This window comes from Macaca mulatta, chromosome 1 (genome assembly GCF_049350105.2).
Source record: "Macaca mulatta isolate MMU2019108-1 chromosome 1, T2T-MMU8v2.0, whole genome shotgun sequence".
Lineage (NCBI taxonomy): Eukaryota > Metazoa > Chordata > Mammalia > Primates > Cercopithecidae > Macaca > Macaca mulatta.
The window spans coordinates 165,270,235-165,284,102 of record NC_133406.1 but is presented as its reverse complement, the minus strand read 5'-3'; the positions used below and the strand labels follow the sequence as shown (position 1 = coordinate 165,284,102).

Genomic DNA, 13,868 nt, shown 5'->3' with positions numbered 1-13,868 from the left:
ACTTCATCCACTTGAACAAAGGTTCTGCTGTTCATCAATCAAATGTTAAGTATCTCTGTTGTATTGAAGTATTACCCTAGCTGGCCGTATTCCACGTAAAGGGCAAATAACAGTTTCTCTCAGCAGATTTTGTAAAAACAAAACAGAAAAAAACATGTCTCTTTCATGAAAACACTTCTTTATGAAAAGATCATGGATGATAGATAAGTCTACGAAGGCACTAACACAGTTGGCAAAAGACACCAAAATACCTATAACACATCAGTGAAACTGACTTAGCATCATATTTACTCAAATGAAGGTATATATTCTTGCATGTTAAAAAATCCTTCACGCTTCTAGTAACCTCTGCCATAGTTTCCCCTCGTGCTTCTTTTAGTCCAACATTAGATATTATCAAAGAATTAAGTTTATATTGAAACGAAGCCAGTAAGGCTATTTACAGTTCAGGGATGAAAAAATATATATCTATTTAGTGAATTTTGTGAGTCACTCATTTTAATCAGTGGCATTGGGATTAATCTGGAGACATCACTGAATTAATTTACTACTCAACATAGTTTTTTATTGAGTAATATTTATCTGCCAATTTCCTTATGTGAATTAAGACATTTACAAACTGAATTTGGAGTTCTGGGAAAAAGAAAGGCAAATTTCTTATCTTGCTCCAGAGAAAATAGTGGCGTACACTCCTCTGTTTTGTTTACAGGAGAGTGGCAGTGGGTTTTCCCACTCTATACAAGGACACAAAGCATTTTTCTGTGGACCTACATTAGACTGGCTTTGAGATACAGAGGAGAGACTTATTTGACGAAGGAATAAGGTCTCCTAGTGAAAAGATTCTTGTCACAGGAAGAGATCTTTGTGAAGATCCTGTGTGCAGTCAAACTTTAATAGCCCAAATTATGGGTTGCCATGGAAATAATATTGTAAATTATATTGAAAAGAAATGTATTAAAATTCAGGACAACTCAGTTATACAATGGTAGCAAACAAACTACTACCCAGAACTGTTATGCAGCATTATTGGTATAGTTAAGTATTATTTCATTTACTCCTCACAACAGCCCTGAAGGCGGGTAATGTTTCCATATTTTCCAGGTAAGAAAACTGAGGTTGAGTAAGTAACCCAAGACCTTTAAAAAAATGATGAAACTGTAGATGTACCTGATTCCAAATCTTTCACTTATGTAACAAATTTCAATTCTATGATGAAAAGTAAAAAAAAAAAAAAAAAAAAAAAAAAAAAAAAAAAAAATTACATAGATAAGAAAGATGTGTCCCAAAGTGAGAGAAACCAAAATTCTAAATTTTGTGTAAGAAAATTTATTTTATTATAATATTTACTCTAGAGATTACATATTGTACTACAACTTCATTAATGGTAGGAATTTAAATCACTTTAAGACATAATGAAAGAATGTTCTGAAGATCTTAGAAGAATATATTTACTTTATGACTTATGCTCCTTTATTTTTCTCTCCCTCCCTATTTTCCTGTCTTAATTTTTTGAATTCTCCAATTCTGCGTAGCTTTTGCATGGCAATATCAAGATTATCTTTTGGAAATGACTTTCAATTGGTGTTCTCAAAGTATTTATCTTATTGGAAGAAAAAACTGAAGAGCACGGAAAAATATTTTTCATTGTTCCCCAGTTAGGGTATAACTTTCTTTCTGCTAATACATTCCATCCACATTGACTCCATGCCATTAATTACTGGTACTAGCTAATATCTGACTTTCACAACTTTCACCCCAATAATAACATATTAAAGTTTCCTAAGTCAGAATTTAAGGGACAGAACCTACGTCTCTGGGGGAAAAAAAGTTTGATCCACTCATATACAATTGTGAAACCTTTTTTTGCAGAAAATATTCATACTAGTAACATTGGTAGTTGTTTAAAAAAAATTCAAATAGGCCAGGCACGGTGGCTCATGCCTGTAATCCCAGCACTTTGGGAGGCCAAGGCGGGCAGATCATGAGGTCAGGAGATCAAGACCATCCTGGCCAACATGGTGAAACCCTGTCTCTACTAAAAAAAATATATATATAAAAATGAGCTGGGCATGGTAGTGCATGCCTGTAATCCCAGCTACTCGGGAGGCTGAGACAGGAGAATCACTTGAACCAGGGAGTTGGAGGTTGCAGTGAGCCGAGATCGTGCTACTGCACTCCAGCCTGGGGACACAGCGAGACTGTGTCTCAAAAAAACAAAACAAAACAAAACAAAATTCAAATAAAGAATCTCCATACTTCTCTTATTTTCACTTTCATAGTAAAATTTTTAACTTAACAATAAATAACAAGGTATCTCTTTGCTAGATGTCTCTTGGGCAAAGAGACTAGAACTTTTTGTATGTCAATGAATTATCTGGTGAAATTCTTAATAATTGTTCCTTCTTTTTAATTTGCTTATAAAAAGAAAAGTTTATGTATTAGTATTACCTAAAATGATCTAGGCCCTAGTTCTTCTTTGCAAACAGCAACATGAACATAATTGGTTGCTTATTAGAATTTCAAAAGTAACAATGATTAAAAAGGAACCATAAACTTTTCTCTTTCGTCTTTATAATTGTATTTACTTAAGTAATTTGGGCTTGCCTTTGACTCAACTGTTTTATATTCATTTTTTATTGTCTGCTACCTGATAAATCCTGGTGAGGCACATTTCCTCCAGGAAAGACAACAATCAATAATAGGAAGGCTTTTGGAAGACAATCATTAATGTTTAATATGTGACGCTGACTTAGTTATTCCATTAGCAAGTGTGAAATATTTTCTATACCTGTATTTACTCACCCACAAGTCCTAAAACAATGTAGCCAACAATACACAGTAGGAAGATCATACAGCACAGAACATCTGTACAACTCCTAAAGACAAGAAAAGAAAGAAAGAATTAAAAGAGGTCCCAAATGACTTCCTGTTTACTGCACAAAATGAAGAGAGAAAAACATAGTAATAGTGATATGCTATTTCATAATTGCATATTTATTCAATAATTTTAAAAGGTAGATCAGATGAATTTCTGCAAAGACGTTAGCAGCCATGGCGGGGTCATAGTTCCATGATTAACGAATGTCCCTCAGAACTCTTAGTATTTGTTTTCTCTTATTTATTTGTAAAATATTTTTAAAGATTAGAGTACGCCAACATCAGATAGCCATTTTTTATTTGAAATTGTAATATAAGCTATTTGATTTTATGATTTTCCTCTTCATGCCTCCTTCACACATGGTATAAAATACCCATTTCCCATCCCTCCTCTTCTCCATTTTCTTCCTACATACACATGATAGGGGTACTATTATTAGATAAAGGATTGACTACATTAACTTTCTATGGGGAGTTGAGTTATAACTATTCCAGTAACAATGTACATAAAGCATTCAAAATAAAATGTCTCAAAAGTATCAGTTTTCTAGCTGTCTCTGTAAGCTATATATTGTCAATGTAGGTTTAGAGGAAATCTGATTCACAGGGAGTCTGTGATTTGCTAAAGGTCAGAAGCCAAGCCAGCATCCAGCAGGGATACTCAAGGTTTTCAACTAACGTATTTTCTATCTGCAATATTACATCTTATTTAGCTTATAAGTGGCTTGGAAAGTCAAAGGTATGGTTTGAAAGTGAGCAGCAATACTGTCATTCTTTATTTGAAACTTAATGAGGACTCCTTTAGTAAAGAAAAAGATCAGCTCATTTGACAGGATTAAAAGTTGCACATGAGAATTTTCATGGTAAAACTTCTTGATCTTGAGGGCATACAGATATACCCTAATCTTTTAGCACAGGCAGGTTGAAGTTACACACTTATTTTTTGAAGTGGTAAGTAATGAATAATAATTGTACAGTAACAAACACACATTTATAAAGCCTGTCATACTTGTATTGCTTTCAGAAACGTAACCTTGAGAGATTCCTAAGAATATCTTTAGGCTATTAGGGGTAGTAAAGTGAGTTTGCTTACTTAAGGTACGTGAAAGAGGTTGTTAAAGAAGGGGGCAAATATCTAGATCTCCAACGCCAACTCTTTTTCACTTGTGAGTTATGTTAATATGATTATAATTTTCTACAAAGTTTTAAAATAGCTACATCTAAAATCAACTACACACATTTCTATAATTCTTTACCTTGGAATAGGAAACGATCTTTCATCAAGAAAGTTAATTGTGGGCAAACCAGAAACAAACTATCATTTGTTTAAACCAAGTTTCAATGCAGGAATTTTAACTTTCATTAGAATTTAAGAATTATAAGAATGATAATAACAAGAGAAGAAAGCAGGTGCTCTAGTTTTTTTGTTGTTTTTTTTTTTTGTTTTGTTTTTTTGTTTTTTTTGGTTAACAACCATTGAAAGCAAAAACGTGCTTGGGTGTGAGCAGGGTATCTGTTTCACCTGCATTCTTACACATCCTACTTAATATCAGATTCTCAATCTGTCAGAGCAGTTGTTACATACCTCAACACCTAACAGAAAATGCATGCAGGTAAGAAACTCAAAGAGAAAAAACAAGAGCATAGATGTGCTTTAATTAGAAATCTTGCATTTGTCAAAGCCCTGGTGTGTAATCATAACTACCAGGAAGCTGGAGAGACGGATGTAAACAGAAGCACCAGCCAGGGTGGCCCGCCATCCCGTCCTTATATATCTATAATGTTATATGTTTGTATTGTTTCTAATAATACGGACTATAACACATAGAGTAGTCTCCCCTTATTCGCAAGGGAGACATGTTAAGACCCCCAGTGGATGCCTGAAACTGCGGATGGCCCCAAACCCTATATTCTGTTTCTTCCTATACGTACAGACCTATGAAAAAGTTTACTTTAAAAATTAAGCACAATTAAGAAATTAACAATAACTAATAATAAAATAGAATAATTATAACAATCTGCCGCATCACTACTCCTGTGCTTTGGAGCCATTATGAAGTAAAATCAGGGTTACTTGAATACAAGCACTGCGATACTGGGACAGGCGATCTGACAAGCAAGATGGCTAACAAGTGGCAAACGGGAAGGCAGGATAGGTGGCCTGGATAGCATGGAGACACTGGACAAAGAGATGATTCACATGCTGGGTGGGACAGAGTTTGATGGCATGAGATTTTTATCATGCTATTCAGAACAGTGGGCAATTTAAGACATAAATTATTTATTTCTAGAATTTCCTACTTCATATTTTCTGTGCATCACGGATGGCCACAGATGACCTCGGATAACTGAAACCTCAGAAAGCGAAACTTCAAATAAGGGAGAACAATTGTATTCATAATGACTTTATGTTACATACTATCATAAGGTTATGTATTTATAATGCTACATAGTCAATACAAGTAGAGGTAAACATCTAGAAAGATCAATGAAATAAACTTACCAATTTCAAAGAACAGAGCACAAGGACAGAGCAGAAGCACATCCCAAATGGAAGGTTTCTGTTTGTTTGTTTGTTTGTTGAGCCAGAGTCTCGCTCTATTGCCCAGGCTGGAGTGCAGTAGTGCGATCTCGGCTCACTGCAACCTCCGACTCCCTGGTTCAAGTGATTCTCCTGCCTCAGCCTCCCAAGCAGCTTGAAGTACAGGCACATGCCACCATGCCCCGCTAATTTTTGTATTTTTAGTAGAGATGAGGTTTCACCATATTGGCCAGGCTGCTCTCGCACTCCTGACCTCATGATCCGCCCACCTCAGCCACCCACAGTGCTGGGATTACAGGCGTGAGCCACCGCGACCAACGGAAGTTTTTAAAAAAGTAAAACCTATACTCTTTCACTACTTGCACTAATGAATGAGCATCAGTTAGTGTTTTGGTTCTATATAGGGTTTTACACTATAATTTATTTTTTATTCTTCGGTGCCAAGGAAACACTAAAGCATCAGGAACTACCCTGTGCCCACACAACTATTCCCCTAGCCGTCTCTCTTCACGATGGGACACCTTAATAATTCACAATAATTCACACCTTAAGCTGTTTAGAGATTCTATTCTGGGGCCAGGGAAAATAATATATTAAAATCTGCTTTGTTTTTCTGGTACACTGCTTTAGAAAAATGGCAGACCATACCCTATGGCCAGACTGCTTAATTTTGTCTTACTTAACCACGGAAGGTTGTTGAACAAACTGAAAATTATAAACCGAGAATTCAAATCTCCCCAGTTTTGGTAGCAACTTGATTCACTTTATTGTTTTAGAAAAGTTTTTAAATAGGGTTGTGTGTGTGTGTGTGTGTGTGTGTGTGTACTTTCAGGTAATTATAATTACCTGCTATTTTTTCTATTAATTTATCTGCATCTCTCCCTTCCTCAGATATATTCTCTCTAAAAAAATAATTAGTGCTTAGAAAGTTACCGGAAAATTGAATGTGAACAAATCAAAATATAGCTTGGGCACCATTTTGTTAGTCAAGGAGAGTAGCAGAAACTCAATTCAAATGTTTAGAAGCTGTAGTTCCTTATCACTGTTTCTTTCTTTTGATTTCAGAGCATCTGTCACAATTCTAAATATTCTATAGGAAATGAGTTCTTTTTTTAAGAAAAAATCAGGTTTTAATTGGGATAGTTCTCAAACCTCTCTAGAGAGCTATTGAGATAACTGGGTGATCTAAGCTCACGGACAAAAATTATCTGAATCATGTTCCAGCTAGAGGCTTGTCATAACTGGACCTTTTCCTCAGGAGGATTCATTTTTGCTTTCACGGCAAGCACTATGAAGCATTGTACTAAGCTAAAAATGGGCTGCATCCCACTGGGTCCCAGAAAGAAGACAGAAAGAATAGTTATAGAGAAAGTTGCCCAACTCTCTCCCTCACCCTCCCTCCAAATCAAAGTCCTACTTTTTCAAAACAAGCTGCTCACACCCCCATTTATCAGAGAGCCACTCAAAACTTTACTCAGATTGTGTTTCCCTGGCATAAAAGTGTTTTCAAAAGTTAAACTATGGACCTACTATTGCTACCTTATATCTATTTTCCAAATTAAAAGAATAAGAATAGGATTCCAATTACATGTGCATGTGCAGACTTCCCTTTCCTCCCACCTCTAATCCCCAAATATTGTATGCCTATAGTCACCCAGACTTAAAGTGTTGGGAGTTTCCTTTGACTTTCCCTTTTTCTTAGCTTATCTTTTATATTCAATTGACAAGTTCTCTTGACTCCTTTTCTCTGATGTGTCTTTCATCCACCCCTTTCTTTCTATTCGTGTTGCCTGGATTCAGTCCAGGGTTTTTAATCCTCTCTTCAGACTATTGCCATGGTCTCTTAATTGGGCTTCTGCAAGTAGTTTCTGCCTGATCCAATTCAGTCTGCACATCACTGATATTACTGAGACGTGATTATGTCAGTTTACTGTTTTAAAAAATTGCAGGACCACTCCATTACCTGTTGAATAATTTCCAAATATCTTCGCTTCATGTTTAAGAACCTACAAGCTCAATCCTAATTCAAGCCCCAGGCTACCTTTCTAGCTGTATCTCCCATTATTCCTTCTCAATGTGTTTTAACCAATTTGGACTTTTTCACACAATGATACACAGCCCTTGGGCACACTCAGAGCTCTCTGCTCATGGTACCTCTAGACTCCCCCTCCTGGGATAACCATATGTCCCAATTTGCATGGGATAGCCAGGGTTTACACCTCTTTCCTAGAATAACCGTTAACAATGTTTCCATTCACTCTCAAAAAAGCTCCAATGTGGATCCCTACATCCTACACGAAAATCCTATCCCTCAAGTCAGCTCAAATGTCGTCTCCTTCTTGAAGTTTTCAACTAGAAGAACTCTCTCTAATCCCTGTAGACCTAGAGAACTTTTGTTTGCATCTCTAAGGCAACTATATTTAATCTATTATAGCATAGAACGAGGGTAGCAAACTACAGTCTATGGGCCAAATCTGGTTTGCTGTCTGTTTTTGTGCAGCCTGCGAGCTAAGAATAGTTTTTACATCTCTAAAAAATTTTTTAAAAAACAAAGGAGTAATATTTTGTAACCAAGAACAATTATATAAAATTCAAACTTTAGCATTTATAAGTAAAGATTTTTGGAAAACAGCAATACTGAGATATATATAGTCTAAGGCTACTTTATTTTGCTGCAATGGCTCAGTACTTGCATTAGATACCATCTGGCCTGAAAAACCTAAAATATTTACCACCTGAATATTTATAGAAAAAGTTTACTATCCTCTGACCTAGACCATGAAGTCCTCTATTGCAGCATTTAGCAGAGTCTTGCATACTACAGACATACAGCAATCTATGTCCCGTGAATGATTAGCGAAATGCACCCTCCACTGACAATCTAATGTATCATAAACAGGGCCTGGTAAAAATCAAAGTGCTGTGTTTCAGAGTTCAGATCTTTTTTATTTTTTATAGTGAATATGTTGCTTAGAGATTGAAATTTTGGGTCAAGCTTAAACATGCCATCTGGACATTGCTGTCTCCAGTAAAATAAATCACTAAAAAACAAATGCAAACCAAAAAAAACCCCATCAGATTTCATTTAGAGGTAATAAGAGAGTTTTGTTTTATAAGTGCATATTTTGGTTCCACACTAGTTCTTATTCTCCAACAACTGTCATTTTGCTTCCTTTTCAGGGACAGCTTTCTACTCTCATCCAGAAACTGATTCATGTACTGGTTTTCTTTCTTTGTGGCAGATGAAATTCCAATGATATCAACCATCCTGAAAGGTCATTAATATCAAGCATTAGAGTGAGAACAGAAGTCCTAAAAGTCATTATTCTCTGACAGATCACCCATTTGTGCCTAATGAATCAGTTTAGGGACTGTCCACTGCCTGTGATTCCAGTCAGATGCTCACCTCTCATTTGAAAGTTGTTGGTGTCACCTGGGTACATCTGTCTACAACATGGCTGCATTTATAACCCAAAGTCTAGAAGCATTGCTCCTCTGTGGTTCTGTTGGCACCTGAATGATGCCATTCAGTCATCTGACACTGCTCTGATTCTTACCACAAAAGTCTGTCCCAGGAAGCAGAATGAACGCTCCACTTCCCACAGGCTTATTAGAGGATAATGCACTTTGGGGCCATCTTTCAAGTTTTACTGAGATATGTTTGGCAAACTACAGACTGTGCTGTGAATCAGACGGATCGTCTGAGTTGCTACTAGTTCGTCAGTGTCAGCTGGACTCTATTTTGAACTATTTAGCAGGAGAGATCTATGTAAGTTAAAAATATTTTCCCTTTTTTCCCCTACTTCTCACGAATAATAGAGAATCTGGTGATTTTTGAAAGGGACATCCTCCAAGAGCTGTGTTTCAAGGCATCAATTGTATCCACCCCCTTGGTTCCAGTTTCTCTTCTTCCCACATACATTGTCTGATAGTTCTTTATTGTTCTGTTTCCCAATCCACAGCTTTAGGTTATGCCACACACCATTCTTTGTGTATGTGAGAGCTGAGGTTTCATTAGAAGGCAAGTTACACTGGCTGTTTCTATAAGAGGTTAAAGATTATCTTGAAGAATTTTGCTCTGTTACTGAAATCAGAAACCTCATAGGAAGGCACAAATGAGCTTTTAATTACATGAACCTGTATTTTCAGGTGTTTGATATTAATACAAGTTTTTAAAGTGTCCTAAAAATTTTAAAGAAGACTTTAAATTTACATTTACCTTTGAAGATAATCCTGGTATCTAATCATTGAGAAAGAAGTGTTGGTTTTCGAGGATTATTATTTTTAACACATTTTAAACTGTTGTGTAAAAACAAAATGTACCAAATAACTCAATACCCTACGAAAAAACAGTATAATATTGATAATATCTTTCAAATGTATTAGATTATACAAGATAACATTTAAGTATTATAGCTGCTTTAGTTAGTTCTTCTGAATAATTTGATCTTAAAAGCTTCTCTATCCTCTGATTAGTCTTGTATTCTAAACTGCTTGCATTTGGATTTCCATTGCCTTGAGAGAATAGGTTTAACTGGTTGTGATTTATATTTTCATTTGTAAAGATAAATGAAACCTGATTTTTTCTTTTTTTTTTTTTTTTTAGAAAGAAGAGTTTAAGTAGTGCCTGTATAAAAGAGTCTTTTGTTTGAAAGGGGGCAAGATAAGACAAAATTGGTTTTACGATGTTACTCATCGTGTGTAAAACTTGTGTAATATTCAATAATCTGTCAGTAGGTGGAAACCACTCTGCAAATGCCAGTAAAGTGAGAGCGAGATCACAGTTATTGCTTATATTACAGCTGGGGCATTGTAGACCAAAGGCATTACATAGCAGGGTGCAAAGAGACCTAGCTCTAGACAGCTTTGAGACATTAGTCCAAAGTCATCAACAAAGGTTGAAGGGAATTCATATCGGTTTGGAACACTTTTTAATCTTTTTGGAATAAGTTAGAATCTATGTAGACATAGAGTAGAGCTCAAAAATGTTTGTTGAAACAATGAATTTCCAACTTCTGGAAATTCTCATTCAGCTATTAAAATACAAAAACGCATGTCTCCTAATAATTATATGATAATCTTTTTAGCAATTAAAAGCACACATATTATAGTGAGAAGATTACTATTTGTCACCTCAAATTTTAATAAGTAAACAAAAAATATTGCCGGATGATGATGGGAGACTTAGAAAATTGCAAGCCCTTTGACCCAGTAATTTTCTTTTTAGTAATTTATACCATGGGCATAATTATAGATATAGTAAACATTTATTTATAAAGATTTAAAACACTGCACTGTTTATAATAAAGAAAAGTTGAAAACAACTTTTGGAACAATATTTAATTATATGAAAAAATGTTTTGGGCTGGCACAGCTGCTCATGCCTGTAATTCCAATACTTTGGGAAGCTTAATGGGGAGGATTACTTAAAGCTAGGAGTTTGAAACCAGCCTGGGCAACATAGTGAGACCTGGTCTCCACAAAACATTTTACAAATCAGCTGGGTGCGGTGGCTTGTGCCTATAGTCTCAGCTTCTTGGGAACTTGAGCTCAGGAGTTCACTGTTGGAGTGAGCTATGGATGTGACACCATGCTCCATCCTGGGAAACAGAGCGAGATCCTTGCCTCTAAAATTTTTTTAAAAATATTTTTTAAAAATAATTAAAAGGAAAACAAGATTTCTCTATTATAAGCATTTTTTACTTATTGGTTTTGGCAATTATTTCAGTTCTCAGAGAAAAACAATAAATACAACATGCCATATTTGAGATAAATAACAGTAAACATTATACGAGTATGCTATTGGTAAACTTTATTATGAATGGGAGGTTTGCACAGATTTTGGAAAGAAAATTAACAAATTTATGAAATAGTATAATAAGGAATAGTTATTGCCCTGGGTTTCCATAGCAAAGAAGCACAGGCATTCGGTACATACCTATCAAATGGATCAATGAAAATATTATCTGAACATTAGACAATATCTTGTAGACATTTTAACAAACACATAAAATGTTGTATATCTCCTGTTCTCAAAGTGTTTAGCAAAATGGAAAACTCCAACCATTGTAATGGAAATGCTAGTCATTTGGTTAGAGCCCAACGTAGTACATAAATTCTTTTTTGTGAATATTTGCCAATCTATTTTATCTACAGGCTGGTTATACTACAACATAGCATTACTAGTAACAATAGGGTCATTATTATTAGCAAAAATAAAAGACAAATTTTGTAGAGGTTTTAAGATAAAAATATATTAATATATTAATATAATTAATATAATATAATTAATATATTAATATAAAATAGAATATTGTATATTATAATAGAATATTATATAACATATATTAGAATATATATAGAATATATAATAGAATATTATATATTAATAATATATTATATATGTTATATTTATATATTATATTAGAATATATTCTATTATATTAACATAGAATATATATTATATATCATTATATAATCTAATAGATAATACATATTATACTATATATAATATAGTATAATATCTATTATATAATCTAATAGATACATAATCTATTCATTATTATATATATAGCAGCACAAAACATGCTAGGGCAGCAGCGCAACAGGTGGTTGTTACAATTAAATGACTGAATAGCCCTCAGTGTGGAGGAGTGTGGACTTTTCTGTCGGAGAGTTCAGTCACAACATTTCGGGTTTTTTTTTTTTTTTTGAGACGGAGTCTCGCTCTGTCGCCCAGGCTGGAGTGCAGTGGCTTGAGTCTCAGCTCACTGTAAGCTCCGCCTCCCGGGTTTATGCCATTCTTGTGCCTCAGCCTCCCGAGTAGCTGGGACTACAGGCACCCGCCACCTCGCCCGGCTAGTTTTTTTGTATTTTTTAGTAGAGACGGGGTTTCACCGTGTTATCCAGGATGGTCTCGATCTCCTGACCTCGTGATCCGCCCGTCTCTGCCTCCCAAAGTGCTGGGATTACAGGCTTGAGCCACTGCGCCCGGCCAACATTTCACATGTTAAGGGACCTGACTGTGACTCACCTTGACATATACTATCTCACTTGGATGATTATGAGTTGTAAAGTTGATATGACAGCTGTTACTAATACATCACTTTACAAATTAAGTCATGCCTGACTACAATTTCAGTTCATTTTCTATTGGAAGTTCTTGAATAGGGGGAGTAATGTAACAAAAGTGGTATTTCAATTAGATTTATCTTGCACCAGGATGTAGAATGAATTGGGATGAAGTGTGTGGTGAATGCAGTGTGGTAGCAACAGAGCAGAGAATGAAACCAGGGCCAGTTCTGCTTCATCATCATCATCAGCCTCCCACACATGTCTGTTTTCCTGGGTCCCAGGAATAGTGTGAAAATAAATGTCAGAGCATGCGAGAGTTTGCAGCTCCAAAAAGATGCCTCATGGGTTGAAATGGATATGAATGGATTTCTTTCTAATGGTTTTTAACACAGAGGGATCATTTCAGGACCAGATCCTATATTTGTCTCTCTGACAGTTTTCCAAGTAAATTGTTTCACTTCTTTTTATTACATCAACTTGATAAAAGCATATTTTCTCTAAGCTTTTGGAGATCAAAGATCGTATTTTTCAGTCTTCTACTGTGAATGTGGTTAGCTGGCATCTGTCTTTTCTGTAATGGACATAAGGGGTTGTTGCTGTATTGTTAGTTTTAGTCCCTGAGGACCACATCAAAAAACAGCTGGCCTTGACTGCTCCTGGATGTGGACTGTCCATTATGAACAATATGCATGACAACTTACAGGTCAGCAAGTTGTCAATGTTGTTTCTAGATCTTGTCAACTGTATTTAAGGGAGCAAAGATAGAGTAAAAGCAAGGAAGGAAAGAGAAAGAAAGTGACATCTACTAGCAGGACAAAACCAAGATAGAAATAAGCTGAAAAGGGATTTAAAGAAGAAAGAAAATGAGAGGAAGCAGTAGGACTCCTGATGAAAATCCGAAGTTATTAATGATTGAGAAAGAAAAAGGCAAAAGAGAATAAATCAGAAAAACAAGATCAAGAAAAATGCAGAAAAGAACTATTTGTGGTTATATGGAAAGGAAAATAAAAATTGTACAGTGAAGGAAGCTTACTAACATCTGTTTGACTCTGGAGAAAATATAAAAGCAGATACACATCCTAGTGTAAAAGTAGTAGATTATGTGCATGAGAAAGCAGATAATAAGGTGAATGATGATATTAATTTTGCTTAAGTGTATTTAATTTCTCTATTTTTACTTTATAATTTAAATAATCCTAACAGTCAGATACACTAGAGGAAAGTTTAAAGACATTGGTCTTTATTGTTCTCCTCCTTTAAACATTTACACTTTATTCCTTTCTAATACAACAACTGTTTGTCAGCTACCAAAAAGCCACTTAACAGACTCATGCATCTCTTTGTCTCTCCCTTTACTAGACTTAAAGAATCTACC

The 13,868-nt window shown here is 35.3% G+C and overlaps 1 protein-coding gene across 2 annotated transcripts in view; it reads right to left on the bottom strand.

Moving 5' to 3' along the window:
* The window catches only part of SLC44A5 (solute carrier family 44 member 5), a 521,995-nt gene that overhangs the window by 91,912 nt on the left and 416,215 nt on the right, over window positions 1-13,868 (bottom strand). For both annotated transcript variants that reach the window (XM_077988318.1, XM_077988316.1), the window contains one exon: window positions 2,803-2,876. In XM_077988318.1, the coding sequence (XP_077844444.1) occupies window positions 2,803-2,876 (74 nt within the window). The remainder of the gene's footprint in view (window positions 1-2,802; window positions 2,877-13,868) is intronic.